Below are 24,377 nucleotides of genomic sequence, written 5' to 3'. Positions count from 1 at the left end.
GGTTTCTTCTATCTCATCCTTAAGTTTCTTAGGATGCTTGTATGAAATGATAATAATAGGTTTGGAGCCCTCCTCCAACTCAATAATATGCTCTATGCTCCTGTCTAGTGGTCCCCCAAGTGGTATAACAATAAACACCTTAATGTGTCTAGCTAGAAATTCCTGGATATATGGACGATTATTTCAGTTTTGCCACTCTCTTGTAGGCGTCACAATACACTCTATAGTCTGCTCTACCTGTTCATGTTTGATCAATTTGTCCATCCTCAACAAAATTGCATGAATACTCCCATCTAACATCCCCCTCAACACATGTATCAAGCATGTCATTTGTGAGTCAAAATCATTGACCCATGTTTCATGAGTAGTGGTTCACAAGAACCCATCTCTCATGAGAATCAATGAAACATTTAGGACTCATTGCATCTAGGTGATTCTCATTGAGGTGAAGCTCTAAGACTACTGGAGAGGTCACTCATTCCAATACTACTCCATCTCAAGCTTGCTTAACCCTAGAGTTTCCTCCAAGGCTAAGCCTACTTTGTTTGTGACTCCATTTGCAAAACCTTCAGCAAATGTTGTATCTTATGAACCATTCGTTATAAAGTCCCTTAAGCTCATCAATGGATAAGTAGGAGATATTTTCCACAACAAGTCCAATTGTGATATTGCTATCAAGAATCAACTGTGTAATTTGTGAGTCAAACTCATTGACCCATAGTTCATGAGTTGTGGTTCACAAGAACCCATCTCTTACGTGAATTAATGGAACACTTTGTATTTGTTGCATCTAGATGATGGTCACGGAGGTGAAGCATCAAGACTTATGGGAGGTCACCCATCCCAGTACTATAACTCAAGCATGCTAACCATGGAGTTTCTTTTGAGATTATGTCCACTTTTCTTGCAACCCATTTGCAAAATCTTCAACAAGGGTCAATGAGTTTGACTAAAAATTACATAGTCGAGTCTTGATAGCAATATCACAATTTGACTTGCTATGGGAAATATCTCCTACTTATCAATTGATGAGCGTAAGGGGCTTTATAGTGAATGGTTCATAAGGCACAACACTTGCTGAGGATTTGCAAATGGGGTTGCAAGAAAAGTGGGCTTGACCTTGGAGGAAACTCCATAGTTAAGCACTGCTCGAGATGGAGTAGTACTGGGAATTGGGATGGGTGAGCTCCCTGGAAGTCCTAATGCTTCACCTTTGTGAGCATCACCTAAATGCCATGAGTGCTAAGTTTTCCATTCATTCTCATGAGAGATAGGTTCTTGTGAACTTCTACTCATGAAACGTGGGTCAATGAGTTTGATTAAAAACTTCATAGTTGAATTGTGATAGCAAAATTACAGTATTTGTCTCTCCCATATTGACGATATAATAATCAGCCTGGAATACATAGTCACTCAACTATAGCTTCATGTTGGGATGCATCCTATTGCATGTGAGAATGATACCATCTTCAAGTCTCATTTTAAAACCTTCAAATTCTTCGGTCTGGAGTCTTCTTGTGGCCTCCTTGTAGCACATGTATCCAACAAAGTGATCACAAGTTGGCCACCAAGAACTCCTTGTATCCAGAAAGAACCCTCTTGTTGAATGCTACAAAGTTGTGCAATGGGTTTATTATCCTCTTTCTCTTTTCCTGACTTCTCAAATGCACTTTCTACTTTGTTTTGACATGCTTCAGCCTGTTGGTCTGAATAGTCAGAATTAGTATCATCTGCTGAATAGTACTCCATCTTCTTAGCCTTTTTTTCCAAAGAGAACTTATGGCTAGGATCCCATGACCCCTTGCACTTGAAACTTAATTTCTTGCCTGTCTATAAAGAGTACTACTATGTTCCTCTTAGAAATGCAGAGAACCATCATAGACAACCTCTGAAAATCAGCAATGAAGATTTCTAGCTACTCATCTTGCTTAAGCTGTGCAAGCTCTCTGAAATACAACTTTGGGTCCTTTTGGTCAAGACATTTGATGAGTTTGTTTGTGAACTCATCATAGGTGGTAATAAGATGATGCCCCAATGTCACTAGGCAATGATACCATCACTCATGCACCACACAATCAAGGTGTAATGTAGCGAACTTAATCACATCATATGCAGGCCTAGGTCTCAGTGATAAATAATTATCCAACTTCTAGAATGTGGCAAACTAAGCTTACTCACAATGTGTTGTAAATCACTGTGACCCTGTGGTGCTTTGTGCTCTATCAGTTTGGTTCGCCCTGATCTCTTCTTCTGATTAAGGAACAATTCCAATGACAATATGTCCCTGGTCTTAGGCAGAGGGGTCGTGTATTCTGCACAGTCAAGTCTGATTGCATTTCTCATTGATCCTTGTGGTTCTGGAATCTGTTTTTGTGTGGCTGGTGATGTCTCCCTATGAGTAAACATAGGCAGTAAGGGTCTCAAAACTGAACCTCTAGTATGAGTATGCTCAACTTGAGCAGGATTTTACTCTTCACCTTGAGTCCCACTGGACTCCCCATTATACGTGGTGTGTTGAGAGGTATGTTGCTACCCATCTGGAACTGTGACATCATGGTATCAAATTTGCGCCTAGAATGGGAATTTAGAAAAAGGGAACCAACACGTCCTTTTCCCTTCTTAGCCATGGCACCTGTGATGCTCTTGTTGTCACTAAAAAAGGTCCTGTTAATACCAAGAATTCCTGAGACCGTTTCTCCCTTTGGAACCTGTGGTGGCTACCATTGGACATGGTGTTCTTTCCTGGTGTAAGTCTGAAACTCTTTGTCACACAAAAAAAATCCTTTTTTCACAGAATAACCAGAAAAAACTGAGCTCTGATACCACCCCTGAGCTGCAAATGCGAATTCTAATGTTTTCCTATTTTCCGATTTCTTCTTTTTCTGATATTTTTTGTGATTTTGGCATTTTTTTTTTTAGTTTTTTGGTTTTTGGATGGTTTATGCTTGTTTTTGCCATCTGAATGGACACAATGATAATTAAATGCTGGAAACTAACAATATATCAAATACATCCAATAATGGGTGAAATTTTTGAACTTTATTTGAATCAATTTCCAGTTACATACCAGATCTAATCAGGTACAGGTATGGTTATGCCTGTCACATGCCAAAATTATCACATTACACTCATTTTTCACCAGCAATTGATTCTTCTTGGTCTGATCTGACTTTATGTTGGTCAGATCTGCCCATTTCAGTTCTGATTCAGATTTGTTCTGCCTCTTGCAACCCTGAAATCCCCACATCCCAAATTTGAATTGCTGCAAGTAGTTCCTGGAGTGTACGACTGGCTGTAGATATGAATAATGCTAGTGTATGGTGATCCAATTGGCTTACATACGCTCATAGGTTTGAAGATGACAATGAAACCCTGCCTCGTTGACTGCTACAACCTTAAAAATGAATTCCTCATGCAGTATTCTTTCAAAGTAGTAATATTTCAGACCCTTGGGAGATCTTCCACTCCTATAGGCCCTCTAGATTGCAAGTGATTTTGTCCTTACAACTTGGAAAACTCACCCTCTATGCCAGAGCTCTGAAAATTCCAATCTTCATCTGTAAAATAATTTTAAAGATCCGCAAATTGATGACCCAAAAGTTACTTTATTTTCTTTAAACCCCAATGCCACTTTAGGGTTTCATAATTGAATAAATATAATTTAATATCTCCTAGGGTGGCATCAACCTCATAGGATTTTCAATTTCATGTTGTTGGCTTTAAAAAACAACATTGAGCCAACTAGGTGGGCATACCCTATGGGGCCCCCTTTTGTTAAGATACTTTATTGAATTATTATAACATAACTTTATAAAATTCACTTTATTTCATTTGATTACAACATTACAGTTAAAACTTTAATATTTTAATTTTTATTCTTGTGGTCGTCCACTTGACCTCAATTAAAAACTGATAATGCACCTGGCCTTCTAGTGAAGTCTAAAAGTAGCAAGCCAACTCCCGGTCTTCTCCAAAAAATAAGAGACTGACTCTGAACATTTGAAGTGGCTCATAAAGCTCCCTACAAGGCTCCATCAACGCTGGTTGGGTTCCCTATCCACTGTGTTGACCTACAAGAACCTTGATAGTAGGCCAACCCTACTACAAATAGAGTTAACTATGGTTGAAAACATCACAGATATATCACGGAAATTGCGAGTCAGAATGTGAAACGATACAATAACCCAAATACTTGGGTCTGATATTTAAAAAAAACTTATGGTGTTTTCTTTTGTAAAAAAACTGCAGCATCATACGATTCATTTAACATGAAATCAATAGTGAAATAAAAACACAAGCTGTAAAATAATGTATGCGATTTTTAGGGTTTATTTATTTTTAACTGACATGAAAGGCATTCTTAACAACAGGAAGAAATAACAAAAGATAAAATGCGGGAGTTTAGGTTTTCATTGGAAAGCAAAAACATAGGTATTTATTGTTTCAATTTGGAGCATCAACAAACAGTTTGAGTGCATCAAATCATCAATTGTTTGCAACTTTGCAGAAGTAGATATTAAGATATTTACAAAAATATTTGATAAATACAGCACAAACTGTATGTATGTGTGTATGTATGTATGTATGTAATGTATGTATGTATGTATTAAGTTTTTAAATTAGATCAAATAACAATGAATATTAATGCGACTAAAAATTAATACATATTACATACAATTTTTTTTAATGATTAAAATATTAAATATTATATAATTCCTAACTATAGGAATAAAATGTAATAGATGATCTATTCAAAAAAATGTTACTCAAAATTTTTATATATGATGGAAATTTGAAATCAATATATATTCTATAAATTTGCTGTATGTGTGTTTTTTTAAGAACATTTTCAGGAAATTATATATTTTCAAATGTTTGATAGAAGTTTTGATTTATTGCCAATTTTTCGTCGATTTTTTGGTGAATCTTGAGTTTTAAATTTTTGGGCTAGGTGAGTTATCGCCGAGTCCAAGTTTTTGAACTGTGGAACTTCCTAAGCAGAGGACATTAGACACAATTAGATGTTTTGTTTATATAATTATTCTGTGTATATCTTATTGTGGTTTTGATTTCATTTCTTTACACCATTTTGCATTCTATTATCAAAATTACTGGGCTTATGGGCTAATTTATTTTTAGTGCTTATCTAATTGCTAAATAGGCTATCTTGCAAAGAGTATACTTGAGGGTTTGGTTATCTCACTCTGTTCAGATTGGTCTATCTAGTTTAGATGTTGAACTGTTTACTGCACATTGTTTGCAGGTCTGTCGAAATTAGTCCAGGTTTGGCTAGAAAGCAAGTTGAAAGAATTGCTGAAGTGAACAGTCACTTGAAACGATTTAATGTTGAATGTCGAAATGCAACTGACAAAAGTGGATGGGGTGAGTACAGAGTTACTTCATCTTGTAAATTCCCAGATCTTTGAATTTACTTCAAACTTTTAGTCTTTATGGGATATTACACTGTCTTACAATATTTCCAGGCTTATCTCAAGTTATTAGTCAAGGAAGAACTCTCGGATTTTGATCCTATCTGAAATAGAAACATTAGGAGGAGCAACTTTTGCATATATATTTTTAGTTTTGGTGTGTAATATTGTTATGCTGAAGGAAGTGTTTAAATTTTAATTTATCGTTTGGGTTTCAATGATGCTGAATGGTTGGTCAACTGGTTGGATTCAAAAGTTTCTGAGGTAGTTTTGACATCTCTGATGTACTACTTCTTGGATCAGGAGCCCTATGTCTTCATCCCTTGTATGAACATCTTGTTGTCCAGTCTTGCTTAAGAATGTTAATAAGTTCCTGTGGGTTCAGCAAGCGTTCAGATCTGAGTTATACTTTTGTAGATTCTATTTGAAGACATTTGTGGTTTAGAAAGAATGTTCAAGTGACAATTCTGGCATGGGAGTGCTGGAGACTGGTTCTGAACATCTCCTGAATCTAGAGTATGTTTTGGAAACTAAGGTTTTATAGAGAGTTTCTCTAATATCTTGCATAAAATATTTTTAACCTTATGCCATATATTTTTCATTACAGACTCAGGTATATTTTGTCCAAGGCACAGTTCAGTCAAATCTGAAATGGTGACTGTGGGCATATGGTCCTGCTCTTAGTTCAGATAACAGAGGGTCCAAAGTCTGTGTATTGTTCCCTTTTCAATTTTGGAAGCCTCTAACTTTTAGAGTTGCATAGGAATGGCAGACATCTTCTTAACTTACACATGCTTATGGTATATGTAATTTATTGGCCTAGAACTTAATTTACGAGCTATGACTTAAATGTAGCTGTTCAAAAACTTGAAATTGTGGACTAACGCCTTCTTGCAGCTATACTCGAGAGTACTTCTATCTTCATAAATGAATTTCTTTTGCCTAAATAGCAGTAGAAATGTGATATGATATGAAGAGCTGTAATAGGCTGTATGACATGGCTGACTATTGAAATTTAACTGAGTCTGATGGAATTGTTTAAAAAGGTTTCATTTTGTGAATGCCATATAACTTTTGTGTCATTGCCACACAAATTGGACTTATGTCTATAACATTTATGGGATGCTTCCATAGTTACCAAGAGACATTAATGGGGTAAACCATAAAATACAAGTCATATTTTCACCTAAGTTGTATTTGAAATTACATTTTATTTATTTATCCCAAAGGATGTTATATTTAAGTTGTCTAGTTTGTAATGATATTGATTAGGACAACTTCAGAATTCAATCTGTGAAGAACTATACTTAAATATAACTCCATGGATGTCAAATTTATTTATTGAATATAGCTGTTTATTAAAAAATTATCCAAGTAAATAACAAAGCTTCAGTACAAGGAACACGGATAGATAAAGCTATGAAGAGTTTTAAAGAGTCTAGACTAGGCCTGCACTTCATGATAAAACCATCAACTACATTTTGAAGACAATAGAAGACAGACTAAAGATAGATGCAAGGACTAATTGAGTTAGAACGCATAGGAAGATGATGATATTCTCAACATTAAAACTGCTGTCCTTTGTGAGATCTTATTGACTGGAAATAGGCATCTTCCATTTAGAGACTTCGGTAATAGTCCAGTTGTTAAGCTGTTAGCCTAAATCAATCATGGAGGGAAGGCTAGATAGAAGAAAGAACACGCGGATGAAGCAAAATGGCAAATGGTTGAAAAAACAGGAATGTCAACATATAAAAATGTGTGGATAACAATGAAGAAATAAAAAAGTTTGGGAGGGACAAATTCAGGAGTATCATATGGTCAAAACAAAATCGGCATTAAAACGCCTATTATATCAAAGAATTTAACTGCATAGGAGACCACAAGGGAAAAATATACACAGGAGCAAATATTAAATGAAGAGCAAAAATGCTTAAAGCTCAATTTAAGACTAGTTCTCACCGTTAGAGGTGTGAAACAGGTAGATAGATGATACCTAAGGAAGAATGAGAACAGAGAATATGCCTATTTTGCAACATGGGAGTGGTAGAGTCAAAGTGACATTTTATCTTGGAGTTGCTATCATACAATGACATCCATTCTAGTTATGCGGATATTACAAAAGCGGACAATTTAAGTACTCCATTTGAAGAAACACAACTAGACAAAACAACAAATCTAGTGATCAAAGTTCATTGTCGAAGAGCAGATTAAAAGAGGAAAACAAATTGTTTAAGGTTTTGACAACCTATCCTCGGGTGTGTGCTACTTAGGGGATCTCATAGGCTGCTTGGTCTCGTGGACTTAAATTCTTTAGTTCTTTCATATCATAACACATATTTTACAATATTTAACTATAGTATCTACACCAAAAGCAGTCAGTCTGGGTCAAAAATATATCTTATTCTCTAAGACGACGTGCTTAAGTTTCTTGGTCATTCTATATTCGTTTCATCACATAATCAATACATGGTTGATTTGGCCAATCTGCTGGACATTAGTTTTTTAAAAAAATTGCATTTAATTCATCTACATAAGTTGGGTAGGAGCCTGGGTAACAATTATTTATTGTACTTGATAAGTGCCTTAATTGCGATCACACCATCCAAGACAAAGTGCATAAAGTACAAAAATAAATTGTATGTGGACATCAAAAGCATAGTTGACTAAATGTCCCACAACATTGCCTCTTTTGAAACTTTGATGTGGAGTTTGATTTCTACAATGAATTTATGTAGTCTCATTAATAGGGTTTATTTTTGAGAAAAGAAATATATGAATAACTGATTGAAGAGTTAATTTACCATTTCATATCAAACTTATATCATACTTATTATCACCACAAATCTGAAATATAAAATAAGTCAATTGCAAAGAGATATGAGCATAGTTACACTGCCCTAGGGGATGAGGGGACGATGGAATGGGGGTACAAGTTTCTGGGACAGGGTCGAGGGGCCTTAATTTGGGGACAGCGGGGGAACGGTGGCGGGGGACTGGAAAGGTTGTGTATACTATACAAATGGTACTTAAAATGCTAGTTATGAAAAGATGTATTATAAAAAAAGATAAAAGATGTATAAGAATAAATACATGAACATTCATTGAATTGGAACATCGTACATCGAACATTAATAGTCGAATCAGAAAATAGTGAACACCAAGAGGTCCACCCATCCTTGGCCGAGGTGGCAGAATTTGGTGGTGCCATTGGGGATGGGGGAACAGAGTCCCCAAGTCTTCGGTGCGTTCCCGTCTCTGGGACATGGGGCAAAAAGTGGGGGGACGCATCCCCATGTTACTATGGATAAGAGGAGTTAGATAGTATGTAGTGAGAAAACCAAATTTACCTTGGGAGAGCATTTTGGGTAAAAAATGAAGTATTAAATCAATGCACTTGTGTTGTAAAAACATGTCCCGTTGCGAATTGGGACCCCCTCTTTATCTTTTGCTTGGTTGCTTGTGTTTAGCTTAGTTTGTTGTAGGTGTTTGTTAGTGTCATTAGGTTGGCAAATTTTTCAGATTTCTTAGTCTCTTGGCTGTTATGGAATAGATGAGTCAAGTTTTGGAAATGCTAGGTTGAAGTGGGTGTTGAGGAAGTTTCCTAAGGATTGTGTGTCAATTGTGAAATCTAGGTTTGAGGAGGATTTCCTCTAAGAAATCTGCCTCAAGGGTTATGCCCCCTTTCAATCCTTACACTAAGTTGAGATGATGATTATTTTCCGGATAAGTGTGAAATTGAAAAATTGTAAATTGCCAAGGTTGGAAATTGAGGGAAAACTTGTGAAGATTTCACTTGCCAAGGTTGGATATTGAGGGAAAAGTTGTGAGGATCTCACACCGTATGAAAGTTGTCAATAATGTTGTTAAATTGTTTTCTAATTTTCAAAATGATGTTAAAATTTTGTTAGAATTAGTAATCTCCAAGGTCTTAAGGATGTCAAGTTGTGGTAGGACAAGATGGGTTGTGAAAATGGTGAAGTTGGATCAAGTCAAATTGAGAGTATGAGTCAATTTAGTGATAGTTAGTGTGAGGAGTCAATTTTCTACTTGCCAATCAAAAGATCTAGCAAAATATTCTCATTGCAACAGCCAAACCCTTTTGACATAATTACAAAGAAAATAATATTAACGAACAAGTCACTAAAGTAACTAGCTTTCATTTTTCCTAAGAATATGAAAAGAAACTACAATTAATAATCCAAATATAGTTACTAACTACTTTTTACATGAAGGGGAGATTGCTTTAACAAAAATGAACTGACAAGATCAAAACTTATATTTGCTGCTCTTTTCACTTGTTCCTTGGAAGTCACCCTTCATGGATGAAAGAGTACCATTAGAGGTTTTTTACAACCCAACCATGTATCTTTCAATCTAGACTAACCATCATGCATACAATTTCTGTTAGAAAGGTTAATATTTCCTTGGATGTATTAATTGGAATATTCCAAGGGTCCCTAAATGTAGTTTGTCCTCTTGTACACATGTGGAGGACATGTCATTGTTTGTCCTTTATTCCACATGTAAGGACAACTCTTGTTTATTTCTTTATTTAGTTTATCCTCCTTAAGAGGATTGTGACACTTTGCACACACCTATTATGAATGTGGCATTCATAGAAATGGGAGTTACAAATGCAACTCCTTTCTCATCTCTATTTAAGAGATGCTCCTCTTTCTTTCTTCTTCACTCTTATCACTTTGATGTTATTGTATTGAGCTATTTTGCTCCAACACTCTCTCTCTCTCTCTCTTCTCTAGGCATTTGCCTTCATTCATAATACCTACAAGGGGTTTTTTTTGCTTTCCCCTTATAAATCCTTGTCTCCATTGTTGAACCATCTTGGTGTATGCTCTTGGATTTTGCTTATCTTATGGTAACATTGTTTCACACTTAACTTACTTGGATTGTTTCTCGTTCCTTGCTCAATATTATCATTTCTTACAATTTCCAATGGAAGTAGCTTAACCCTTCACAAGATAGTCAAGCGTGGTTTCCATTTTCCTTCCATTTGAGACTTGGTATAGAACGTCATGTCCCCATTTTAAGATAGAATTTCTAATTATAATTAGAGAATGCAATATTATTAAATAAATAACAATAATAAAAATTGCATATTAAAATATAAATATAAGAAATCATAATAAAATATTATCATTGCAATATAAATAATAACATATATAATCTATTCTCATTAAAACACTAATTAAAATAATTAATTAATAATAAAATTGCAATGAATGAATAAATAAAATTAACTACAAGAGAGAAAATTGTAGAAAGTATGTTATATTTATAAATAGGATTTAATAATAAATGATAATAAACATAAAATAAGTAGGTAAATAAATAATAAAATATAGAATAATATAAATTAACCAAGTCTAACGAAAAGTCAAGAGATATGTAATAAAGAAATGTGACTCCTTCAAATTAAGATATAAAAGGGAGGAAAATTCATTTGAAAGAAAAAGGGAAGAAGAGGATGAGTAAGAAAATGATTTTTGGAGGGGGAAAAGAATGAGAAGAAAATAAGCGAGGGATTTTTTTGAAAGGTTTAAATGATGAAAGGATGTGACTTTTCGGAAGGGTTGTAATTATGAATGATTGTGACTCTTTGAAAATGTTGTAATTCTGAAGTATTATGACTTTTCAAAAGGATTATGATTATGAAGGGTTGTGACTCTGTGAATGGACATAGATAAAAAATAAAACAAGTTTTTTAAATTACCATTGAAGAAGAAAGAAACAAGGAAAAGTTATGATTATGGAATAAATTATAATTTAGATTGGAATCATTCAAAAATAGAATAAGATCAATTCATATCTATATAATGTGATCCCATTCAAGGGGAATGTAGGGGATTTGATCAGAAAATCTTGTAGACCTTATGGAATACCTTTCAAGGAAGATGGCTAACTAATCGAGGGTCATTCTGCATAACACAAGGGGTCCTCCTAGAGGGTTATGCAGTCCAACTTGAATAATAGTTTCAGGGATGACAAACAAATAACCAAGGACCATTCTCTAGAACACAGGGGATCCTCCCAGAGGCTTAGGAAGTTTAATTTGAAGGAATCCTTAAAGATTATGTAGAAACAAGAGAATATCTAAATATGAATTATTATAATTAATTTTACCCACATTTGTCATAGCAAGTTATCATAAAGATATCCTTGCCTACTAGGTGACCTCCTAGTTAGACGTTGAACACCTAGTTCTAGTGATTGATGTATGCTACTTGTACCATACTACCACCTTAGCCAAACTTTTGAAGAGTACAAGCACATACCTTATGGAGTCAATGTGACAACCAAACTCATTCCAAGACCCTTTTAGCCTGATAAATAAGTTAACCGTATCCTAATGGCATTAAATTTCTAAGGTATCACAATTTATAGGAATATATCCTAGCCATCGCAAGGTTGTATCTATAATCATGACAGGTTTGTTTTCCAAAACTTGTCAAAAGGAGGTTAGTTCAAAACAGACTCTAATCTCAAGACCACTTGATTCTGGTCCCTCAAGGTAGAGGCTCGGATTCCTTGTCATGAAATTTGGTTGACTTCTTATTGAGTTTTTATACGTTATACCAATCAATAGTCCCAAATTGGACAGATCATAAGTGAATTCAGATAGACAGTTGGGCTCTATTGGTTCATTTACAATAGAAAACAAGGATACACCCATAACATGTACACCATTTCATTAGAGTTATCATATGCAATGTTAAAAGAAACAAACTTCTAATCCTTTGATATCTAGGGGTAACATGAGCTGCAATAAATATGAAATGGATATTGAAGTATGAAAAGTTCATCTAGCGTTGACTATGAGAATGTAGATCCATTTTGAGACTTAATAATTAAGCATTCTCACAAGAAACACCAGTCCCATGGATCAAAGATGACGTTCCAGTATTTATAGAGATAATGAACATATGAAGCATCGTGCATTATAATATGGAATTGCATGATGTTATAAAACTTACAATTAGAGTTCTCGTTTACATTCTTGACATAGATGTTAAACCATGCATGTAATTTACGTTATAGTTCTAAAATGAATAACACATAGAATGCAATCATCCCAAGAGTAATCGCAATTTCTTGGAGCTCAACAATACAACAACACTTATAACCATTCTCATAATGTAATGCAAGTAAAATCTATGAATCTCTTTTGCTAAACGACAAGCTCAATTGTTCAAATTTAGAAATAGAAAAGGGAGACCACATTCATGCTAGAAATTGCATGGTCGAGAGTGATTCAAATTGTAGGTAGAAAAATATATTAGTGAGCTGTTCTCCACAAAGTGAAAGATTTATGCAGGAACCACACCACAAATAGACAAACCAAACTGATGTGCAAAGCCGAATCCCTAGCATTTACTAATAAAAAACATTTTCCAAAAGCTTTTTTGCTTGTTCTGCAAGAGTGAGTTCTCACTTTTTTGTCCTCGAGCTTCATAACTTGAGCTGCAAGAAGTAACTCCTTGCTATGATGGCAAGAGGGAGTTTACTCTTGCCACCACAATATGAGCAGCTCACACATGTGAAAGATGCATAATGGTTGTAAATAATTTTCTCATATATAAACTGTCTATATTTATGTATATGTGCACTCATATATATATATATATATATATATATATATGTATATGTATTTGTATGTGTACATTTACATATAGGAAGTACTTGCTAGAATCATGCATAATATATGATAATTCAAGTATATATATATATAGTTTTATACATATGTACATATATACACTTGTTTGTGTGTGTGTGTGTGTGTGTGTGTGTGTGTGTGTGTATTTATATGTATATAAATATATTTATTGAAGAATTAAGAAAAGTAATAGAAAAATATCCCAGATGAGACTATAGGTGACATAGACAAAAACATAGGATCAATCAATTAATGGTTACCAAGGCTGTTTATTGCTGTTTATTAAAATTGCCAAGGAAACTCTCTGCCTAGAATACGAACTAGACAAAATAGGCATAAAACCACTACAACCCCAACTTAATTAACTGACAATGGTAGAGGTTCTAGCTCAGATGGCATTCCTGTATTTCACCATCTACCTGCGCTCCCCTATGCTAGTGATACTCTTTCCTTGTTTGTGGGATGGTTTCTCCCCCTCCACTCACTTTCATGGAAGGATTAGATATCCACATAATTGTAATAATCTCATGTTAGCAAAATTCAATATAAAATATGCATGAATTTTCTAAAGAGTTTCTATTGCAATTCATTTCCAAATATTTCACCCAAGAATTATACACACGTTCTCCTCCTACTATTACTTCCATTATTGAAAGAGATTTATATCTATTATCATTAGCAAATCTACTTAGCTGAGATTAATTGAAACCAATAAATTGGTACTGTCACACTTCACTTGAAATAATTATTACAATTACAAAATCAAGCAGTCACAAGGAAGGGATGCAACATATCCCCCCCTTGTGATTCGTTGTAATTGATGATTGCTCTTACCAATGTACTAATATGATCCAACATGGTTCACTACACATTTTAGTAATTCAAAAGAAGTGAAGATATCTTTGAAGGATCTCTTCTTGATCCTCCAAAGTAGCACTATCTTCTCCCTATTGGTTCCATTGGACCTTGCATTGGTTTACCCTGTAGTTATGTAAGTGCAGCTTATGTACCTTGAGCACCTTGATTGGTTCTATCATTTCCACTTCTAGATACTGCACTAGCAAGAAGTTCTAGTCAATAACATGCTAAAAGTCTGGTTTATATTTCTTTAGATAAGAGACCTGAAAAATATTTTGTAATTGGGTGAGAGATGGTGGTAGAGCAATTCTGTAGGAACTGGGTTGGTGAGTTCCATGATCTCAAAGAGTCCAACATAATAGGGTGCTAGCTTGGATGACTTCTCAAAGCAAAGCTTTTGTGGGGTTTAACTTGAAGAAAAAATTTCTCCCCAATCTCAAACTGTCTAGAGGTGTGTTTTGCATCAACATAGCTCTTTTGTCTCTCATTAGCTTCGGCTAGTCATCTCTTAGCTAGTTGTGCTTGTTCTTCCATTTCTAAAAGCATCTTACATCCAAGAACAATTATGTCTTCAAGTTAATCTCAACTAATTATAGGAGTTTTACACTTTCTGCCATAGAGTGCTATCTTAATGGCTGATTGATAGGGATTATCGTAGGCAAATTCTACTAAAGGTAGATAACTGTACCATTTGTGTGATGGTCCATGTAATAACTCTCAGTAAATCTTCTAAAACTTGATTTACTTACTTTGTCTGTCCATTTGTCTCTAGATGATATGCTGAACTGATGTTCAATTGAATTCTTAGTGAAACAAAGAGAGTTTGCCAAAATTTAGAGGATATCCTCGCATTTCTATGGGATGATTTTCTTTGGTATGCCGTGTAGCCGAAAAATCTCTTGCACAAATCTCTTAGCTAAAATTAGACCTCAATCGGTTTGATTACCGAGAATAAAATGAGCTACTTTAGCTAATCTATCTACTATGACCAAAATTACATTGTGTCTATTTTTGGATATAGCAATACCTTGAACAAAATCCATATTTATTATCTGGCACTTCCTAGCCGGAATGATGTGTGGTTGTAGTATGCATGTTGGTTGTTAGTTTTCATCTTTAACTCTCTAGCATTCAAGGCAACATGCCACAAATATGATGATATCACTTTTCCTCACTTTCAAAATTACAAGGTTTTGGTATTAGCTAACATTTTAGTTACATTTGGGTGCCCTGAATAGGGTACATAAGGAGTTTCCTTAAGAACTAATCTTCTTAGCTCAGAAGATTTGGGTACGTACATATTTCCTTCATACTTCAACTTTCCAGTTTGCTCAATTTAGAAACCTTCATATTTGAAATCATGAGGGTCTCTCTGCAATGCTCTTTGATGTGCTCATAATACTTGTCCCCTTCCAATTCTTGAAGAATTTTGGTTTTGAAATTAGTATCAACTATTGTCATTGCTGAAATATGCTTTTCGCGGCTTAAAGCATTAGCTGCCTTGTTTTCCTTACCCTTAATATAGTTGATCTCAAAGTCATAATCAGATATCAACTCCGACCATCTCCTTTATTTGACATTCAAGTTGTATTGGGTGATAATATAATTTAGGCCTTGGTGGTTAGACCTAAGTTCGAAAGGTTTTCTCGATAGATAATGTCTCCAAAGTTGGAGGGCATGGACAATAGTTGCTAACTCCACATCATGATGTGCATAGTTTTGCTTGTAGTTCTTTAGTTCTCTTGACTCATAAGCAATCACTTGTCCATTCTACATCAAGACCCCTAGACCTTTTCATGAGGCATTGATAACTATGACAAATTTCCCCGTTGGGTCAAAGACTATGATTACGGGTTTAGTGGTTAGCTCTTTGTTTAAATACTCAAAGGCTTTTTGGCACTTATCCGCCCACTCATATCTTTTACCTTTTCTTGAAAGGGAGGTAATTGGACATGCTATATGAGAGAAGTTCATCACAAATTTTCGATAATATCCCACTAATTCCATAAAAATTCTTGAATATTTTGGGGAAAGGGCCATTCTGTTATAGCTCTAATCTTAATCAGATCTACAACAATACCTTATACAAAGATAATGTCCTAGAGACCGCACCTCCTTTTGAAAGAAAGTACACTTGGATAGCTTTCCATATAATTTGTGTTCCCTTAGATGTTGAGAATGATTTACAAATGTTGATGGTGCTCTTTTTCGTTCTTTGAATAACTAAGATGTCATCGAGAAATACTTAAAAGAACTTGTCCAAGCAGTCTTTGAATATATTGTTCATAAGGTTCATAAAGGCAGTTGGAGCATTTGTGAATCCGAAGGGTAATACTGTAATTTCATAATGCCCGTAACGAGTTCTTAATGCTGATTTATAGATATCCTCCTTCACTCTTAATGATAGCCAAATCGTAGATCTATCTTGGAAAAGATTGTTTTCCCTCTCATTGATTGAACAAGTCTCAGTTCTAGGTAACCAGTTCCTATTCTTAATGGTGACTTTATTCAACATCCTATAGTCAATATAGAGGTGAAGGGTTCTGTCCCTTACAAAGATCATTGATGTTCCCCAAGGAGACACACTTGATTGGTTTAATCCTTTGGAGATTAATTCCTGTAGCTACGCCTTGATGGGTTCTATTGCACAGGCATATTTCTCTGGCATTGCCGCCCCGCTAATAAACTACGACACTTCCGGGGGTGTAGGATGGCATTAGCATGAACCTGCCTCTTAGGGTTATCTTGTAAAGGCCTTGGAAATTGATTCAGTTCCAGGTATGAGGTCAATGGAGAAGTCAAACACCCTCTTAGGGGGTATCCCTGGTAACCAATCGAGAAACACATCTTGAAAAGCTTGTAGGTATGGGTATTTCTTTGCAAACAATTCTGTCATAACATGATCTTCCAATGTTTGAGCTGACGTTCCATAAAGCAGCTTATCATCATGGTAGGCAATCTCCTCCAACTCTCTAGCTTATTCAATTTTAACTACAAAGATCTGACATCCCTTCCTTGTGTTACTTGAATTCCTCGAGATACTTCTTGAATGGAGACTTCATTCCCTTCATATTAGCATTTCACTTGTTTGGGAAAACAATATATTTTTATTTGATGCCTGCATAACCAATTCATCCCAAGAATTACATCATAGGATCCTAAGGGGGCTACATATTAGTTTACTTTGGTAGGAAATTCAGGAAGCTCAATCTTAGCTTAAAATAGACATTGGTCTACCATTGCCCTTGATTGGTTGGCATACTCAATTGACCAGAAATTTCTAAAATTCTATCTTGCTTAGAAATTTATCCAATATTTAGGTGATATAAAGCATTTTGTTGCTTGAGTGGCACCAAGAATAGAAATGGGATTACCATGGAGGGTACTTGGAGTCTCTATCGTGGTGATGTTAAAGTCAGCTTGCCTATCTATTGCATCGTGAATTCTTTGTTTGAAAGGTTATTTGTTGGGTAGGTAGAGGATTCCTTTTGGTCTGGTTTATAGACATCTTCATAGGATACTGGTTTGCATAGTAATCTCCACCACAAATGAAACATCCTCCTGCTGGTCTCTTCTTCTTAGGGTTCTCATTACACTCCTTGCTGCAGTCATTTTGTCCTTTCTTGTCCCTCTTGAAAAATGAATTATTCCCTTTGAATCCCTTCCGTGATATCCCATTATTTTGATCAATAAACAAAATGTAAATAAGGGCAACGGAAATACACATACCTTGTCTTGTATATATTTCTGCATTTCACATAGTAGTTAGTCATCATTACGCCATGCAATCTACTCATGTTTCTATAAATGCATTCATTCATGACGTGCCATCACATACCTATAGATACGTACATTCACATGCATTAATACATACATACATCTGCATACCTACATGCATACACATGTATACATACATGATCCACACCACACATGAACATATTCATACCATTATACCATAGTCTTCATGTCACTGATATATATTCATACATGCTACAATGTTTTCAAGTACTGAACCGAGCATTCTATCATGTATGGTTATGCATCTCGGCAGCATTATGTTCACATTCATGCATCTCTGCTTCCCAAGGGGTGGGCCCTTGCTCCAAGTTTGCACAGCGGATCAAACAAAACCTGTCTACGTTATTGTAATCAATAGCAGCACTATCTTTATTATTCAGAAAATGATTGACAAAATTCCGTGTTCAATAATCTGTATACAATCTGCTTCACACGAATGACTTCTCTCCCATAGCCTTCATCATGCTACTTATATATATGAAATCATATAACAAATGCATACAAAAATAGTGTTTGCAGCCAACCAACTACATAGTAGAATGGCTCACATAAATCCTGTGCTACTAGCCAATAATTAATAAAAGTTTTGTTATATCAATAGATATAAATTGGGAGGAGTTTTGTTCTTTCCTCTTGTACATGATTAGCCAATGCATTCCCACCAAGAAATTAACTCCTTATTTGGCTTCATGGTTCAAATTTGGTTTTGTAACTTGAGGAAAATGAGACAACTAGCTGTAACAGAAAATCAAGAAACTTTGCCTTTAGAAAACCACTGGTATCTTTGAGCTCCTTCTATTAAGAAAATTCTATTAATCTCTTCTGCTAAATTACGAGCTTGATCACTCAAATTTAGAAATAACAAAGGGAGACCACATGCCTACCAAAAATCACATGGTCAAACTCAAGAGAATGATTGAAATCACAGGTCGAAAAAGCTAACACTGAGCTGTACTCGACAGAGTCAAAGATTCAAGAAGGAACCATACCGCAAAATAGACAAACCAAGGTGATGTACAGAGCCAAATCCCTTGCATTCACCCAAAAAGGCTTTTTCTAAAAGCTATGTTGCTCCACTATGATTTGCAGAAATGAATCCTCTCTTGCTTGTCCCAAAGCTTCATAGCTTGAGCCTCAAAGAGTAACTCCTTGCCATGGTGGTAGGAGGGACATGCAAAGATGCCATGCATTGGATTGTACATAATGGTTGGAAATAATTTTCTCATATGTATGATATATATTTTTTTGTGTGTGTGTGTTTTCTCACATATGTCAAAATAGACAAACCAAGGTGATGTACAGAGTCAAATCCCTTGCATTCACCCAAAAAAGCTTTTTCTAAAAGCTATGTTGCTCCACTATGATTTGTAGGAGTGAATCCTCTCTTGCTTGTCCCTAAGCTTCATAGCTTGAGCCTCAAGGAGTAACTCCTTGCTCTGGTGGCAGGAGGGACATGCAAAGATGCCATGCATTGGATTGTACATAATGGTTGGAAATAATTTTCTCATATGTATGATATATATATTTTTGTGTGTGTGTTTTCTCACATATGTGCACTCATAGATAAAATGTATACATTTACATATAGAAATTACTTGCGAAAATAATTCATAATATATGATAAATCAAAAAATAGAGAAATATCCTAGATGAGACTAAATGCAGTACAAACAAAAATCTAGGATCAATTAATAATTTAATTAATGGTTACCAGGTTTTTTTTATAAAAATTGATGAGGCGCCTCTACACCTAGATTACTAGCTAGACCAACTATTAATCAACATACCACACCCCCAACTTAAGTAACCGACAGCGGTAGAGGTTCTAGCTCAGATGACATTCTTGACTTTCACTGTCTGTCCATGTGCCCATGTTGGTGATACTCTTTCCCCACTCATGGGATGGTTTCCCTCCTGCATCCACTGTTATGGAGGGATTAGATATCTACATAATTGTAATAATATCATGTTATCAAAATTCAATAGGAATATGCATCAGTTTTAGGGCCCGTTTGTTTGCTAGAATAGGAATAGAAAATTTGGAATACGTTTTCTATTTTCCTTTTGGTTCATCAATTGGAATAGGGAATAGGAATACATATTCCCATTTTGCCTCTAAAATGAGCTTCTACCTATTCCAAAAAATAGTTGTTATTGGAATAGCCATTCCTATTCCCAATATGCATTCCTATTTTCCATTCCTATGGCTGCAACCAAACAGGCCCTTAGAGAGTTTCCATGCAATTCATTTCCAAATATTCCAGCTAAGAATTATATGTAAACCCTTCTTCTAGTATTACTTTCATCAATAGAAGAGACATACATATCTATTCTCATTTGCAAATCTACTTGACCGAAATTAACTGAAACCAATAAACCGTTATTGTCACACTTCACACTAAATAGTTATTGCAGTTATGAAATAAAATTGTCACAAGGGATGGAGCACTAAGGAACCTATTGTCCTTATTGCTCACTATTTTCCTAGACAGAAATGTTCAGTACAAAGTCCACAGAAATGCCTTGGAACAGATGGGATGACATTGGTTATGGTTGATATAATCCTAATTTTCAGTTGCTTGGTTTAGTTACAATACACAACATGTAATTCCTAACAAAGTTTGAGGTTTTGTCTTGCACATATGGCCAAAATACATACTAGTGAAAGTTCCAAATGATCTTTTTGACTCCATCATGTCCAGCTACCTTTGAGGTATAAGCTTGCTTGAAGAACACTTACTTCCTTATGTACACACAACTTATTAAAATTTGAAGAGGAGATCATCTTTCCATTTCATCCATCATTATATTAATAGATTCCAAGTCACAATGATATTGAGAATAGTCAAATGCTCAGAAATAAAGTCTCATCATCTATTGTCAAGGAATACAACTTTTCTAAACTTATGCAAATGTTTCACTGAGTGGACGTGGGCATTTGAAGGTTTTTTGGCACTAAACGTTTGGTCCAAACAAGAAAAAAAAAATCCTTTTTATTTGTGTCACAAGGTTCGCCAAATTTTCGCCTTCAAGTTCAGAATTCGGTGAACTAATCGAAAACTCATGAAATTTGTTGAAATTTGGTGGAAAATTCATATGGAAATAGGGCAACTTAAGTTTAAACGAAAAATATCTTTATAATGTGCTTTTTAAGGGTTTTTCAATAGCATTTTCTTGTCGTTGGTGGCTGAGGCACAATGAATAAAGAAGGTCGAGAGCTTTGAAGGAACAAATTTTTATTTAACATTGTCATTTCATTGTAAATGTCAGCATCCAAACTTCTCGGCATTCACTGTCATGTCCCCACTCTAGCTCAGTCTAACAAAGACATGTGAGTCAGCTTATTATGGGGTCTTGTAGGTTGACAGGGTTGGATAGAGACCCAGTATGGTTATTCAGTGTTGGGGACTCGGTTTTCTGGTGGGTATTGATCAGTTGGGTGACGTTCCTTGTTTTTAGGAGGCAGTTCCTACATTTATGGGGTTCATTCCTACTTTTTAGGAGGTATGATCATGCCCAGGGCTGGGTTTCCATGAGATGACCTTTTGGGTTCAGTTTCAGAGGGATAGGGCTTGTTTCCTAAATTTTAGGAGCATCCCTAGATTTTAGGGATGAGACTGCCAGTGGATCCTTGATTTCCGACTTCAATCACAGACAGGGGACAGGATGATTTTATGGTTTGTGATGTCAGTTGGGCAGTTTGTGGCTATTTGGGTTATATTTTTAATATTTCCTAAGTTAGCGTTTAATATTTAAATAAGGCTAAGTTAATAGCCATTTTGGAGTAATAAGGGAATTTTGGCCTCATCTGGATGCGTATCCCATGTTATGATAGCTCGTTGGAAAGGTCTTGAAATTCTCTAAATCTTCCTCTTTGGTCTCAGGGCAATTCGGTGAGCGGATTTATTACTATGGTGGAAAAGGTCATTTTCTAGTGACATGGTCACTTTAAAATAAGATTTAATTCATTTTTATAGCCAACGCCAATTGGGGGTCACTTTAGGGTTCGAATTGCTTTGCAAGGGGTTATAAGGAGATGGGCACCATTTCTCATCATTATGCATATTTTTCAAACACTTCTTTTCAGATTTGCTCTGCTTGAGCGATTTGCATTCTGGGACACAAACCCTAGGGTAATTGCTGGCTGGGACGTAACCCTCAACAGCATTGGGTATTGGTTTGTCAATAGTTTCAACAGTATTCAGGAGGAAGGTAGATGCCACTTCAGCTTGGGCCTATAGTTTGTTTTGTTGGGCATGTTCTTTGGCGTATGGGAGGTGAATTCTTGCAGCCGTACACTGCCATTTCTTGCAGCTGTACTTGCAGCCATACTCTGTCATTTGCAGCACTTGGATACATAGAAAAATCGGTTACTCAGCAGCAGATTCTTGCATCTTATCAACCGTTTTCATCAGCCAGTTGTGGCGTCATTGTTAGAGGAAATGTACTAGATCTTTTATTTGGCTCTATAATTTAGAAATCTGCCTGGTACGATTTGTATCAACTCTGACTTTACTGCATATTGTTATTTATTTTCAGACTCTTTTCTTGCCATTTGCTACTTCTCATTTCTATGTGGAATAATCATCAAAAACACAAAAACAAACAAACTCTTCTACATTTCTGTCTAGTTCTACAAAAAAACATTAATAAACAGAAAAAAAACAAAAAAATAAAATAAATCTATAGTAGATTTGCAGCAGAGATCCATCAGGGATCTTTCAGTGGTATCAGAGCTTACATCCTGCCAGCCTGTAGGGTTTGTGAGAAATTGTCACAACAGATTTTGGCATCTGGGTATTGGATAAAAGTTTTTGATAAATCATTTCAGCATCTGGGTAGTCACTAGTTGGTGGATTGAATACAAATCTATGCATCTTGGTGGAGAAATGCACAGATTCTACGAGCGCAGGAGGAACCAGTGGCAAGCAGAGGCCGCCAGAGACGCATAGATACCAGCTATGGGTGAGGCACAGGGTGTTGCTGGCGACGACATGCCTACAGAGGCAGAAGAAAGAGAGATGGTGCGGACCCTATTCATTACTCAGCCCAGGATCGCTCAGGCTCTAGACAGGTTACAGGATACCTTGGAGCGTTTGGAGATGGGTGGACACAGAGGCAAGCAAAGTAGATCAGTTTCAGTGGCTGGTAGTCAGCGCAGCCATCAGTCCCATTCTTCCGTTGGGAGCTCCCTTCATTCCAGTAGGAGGCATCGCCATCGTACACCTACTACGAATAGGCCATTGCTTCCCCAATTCATACCAGGTGAACGACCAGCGCAGGTGGAACCACTAGAAGTGGGGTTTCAGGAGTCAGTTTTGATGGCCACAGCTGAGTGGAGAGCTCTACCTCCTGAGGTTAGGGACGTCTTCCCTCTTCCCCAGTATTGTGCACAGCGTAGAGATACAACCAGGTTCAGGGGAGATTGTGGTAATAGACTACCACAACAGCAGCAGAATTATGACCTCAATAGAGCTACTGGAAAGATTACATTGGCCCCATATAATGGCTCAGGAGACACTAGTGCACGAGCTTGGGTCCACAAGCTGGACATATACCTTTCATTGAGGCCCATGCCTAAGCGTGAGGCTATTCAGTTTGCTGTGTTGCATTTAGAGGGGATTGCCTATGATTGGTGGCACCATGGATTGGTCACCCAGGATCACGCCTTAGTTCACTCCTATGCTGAGTTCAACGAGCGACTCATTGCACGATTTGACTGTAAGGATACAGAACTTTATTACAGGGAGTTGGCTCACCTTAAACAAACTGGTCATGCAGAAGCCTATATTAATGAGTTCCAGCATATTGCAGTTATGGTACCGGATATGCCCCAGAAACGTAGTGTGATGTTGTTCATTGAGGGTTTGCAGGATAGACTAAAAGGATTGGTACGTGCTTTCCAACCAGCTACTCTTAAGGAGGCTATTGATGTGACATTGAGATTGGATACTGTTCCCACTTCTTATCAGGCAGATAAGAAACCATTTAGAGATTCACGGCCTGCACAAAAGGCCAATACGAAACAGAACAAAGGAGCGACCTCATCTAAAACTCCTTGGATGAATCAGGAGACGAGGAATGAATTGAGGACGAAAAAGTTGTGTTTTTCTTGCAAAGAACCATGGGAACCAGGACACCGTTGCATGGGTAAAGGAAAGGTTCATTTGATTGAGGTGACTTCTGAGTTAGGAGATGAGGAGGTTCCTGATACTGATATTGAGGATAATACAGAGGATGTTGAGCATTTTCCGACACAGTTGGAGTTAGACACCGCTGAGCCTGTGGCATCAGCTAAAGTAGCTATGGCTACCCTCTCCAGTTATCCTAAGTTTCATGCCTTCCGGTTGAAAGGTACACTTAAGGGTAAGCAGATCACCAGTTTGGTAGACACAGGTGCTATGCATAACTTTATTGATCAAAAATTAGTTGAGAGGCGTGGCTTACAGTACGAGGAGTTTGGTGGTTTTGGAGTGAAGGTGGCTGATGGTGCCATTTTGGGTTGTACCAAGCAGATTCCACAGCTTAGTATTCAGATGGGAGATTATACTTTGACTGATGACTTCTATGTGCTTCCCATAGAAGATTATGATGTGGTTTTGGGCATGCAGTGGTTA

General features: G+C 36.3%; 1 protein-coding gene across 2 annotated transcripts in view; it reads left to right on the top strand.

The window, feature by feature from the left end:
• LOC149578686 (NADH dehydrogenase ubiquinone complex I, assembly factor-like protein (DUF185)) overlaps positions 1-24,377 on the top strand; it is a 240,448-nt gene that overhangs the window by 79,095 nt on the left and 136,976 nt on the right. For both annotated transcript variants that reach the window (XM_089831076.1, XM_089831071.1), the window contains exon 7: positions 5,264-5,382. In XM_089831076.1, the coding sequence (XP_089687202.1) occupies positions 5,264-5,382 (119 nt within the window). The remainder of the gene's footprint in view (positions 1-5,263; positions 5,383-24,377) is intronic.

This window comes from Cupressus sempervirens, chromosome 1 (assembly GCF_028749045.1).
Source record: "Cupressus sempervirens isolate cs-2001-9-10 chromosome 1, ASM2874904v1, whole genome shotgun sequence".
Classification (NCBI taxonomy): domain Eukaryota; kingdom Viridiplantae; phylum Streptophyta; class Pinopsida; order Cupressales; family Cupressaceae; genus Cupressus; species Cupressus sempervirens.
This window is presented reverse-complemented; position numbering and strand designations above follow the sequence as displayed.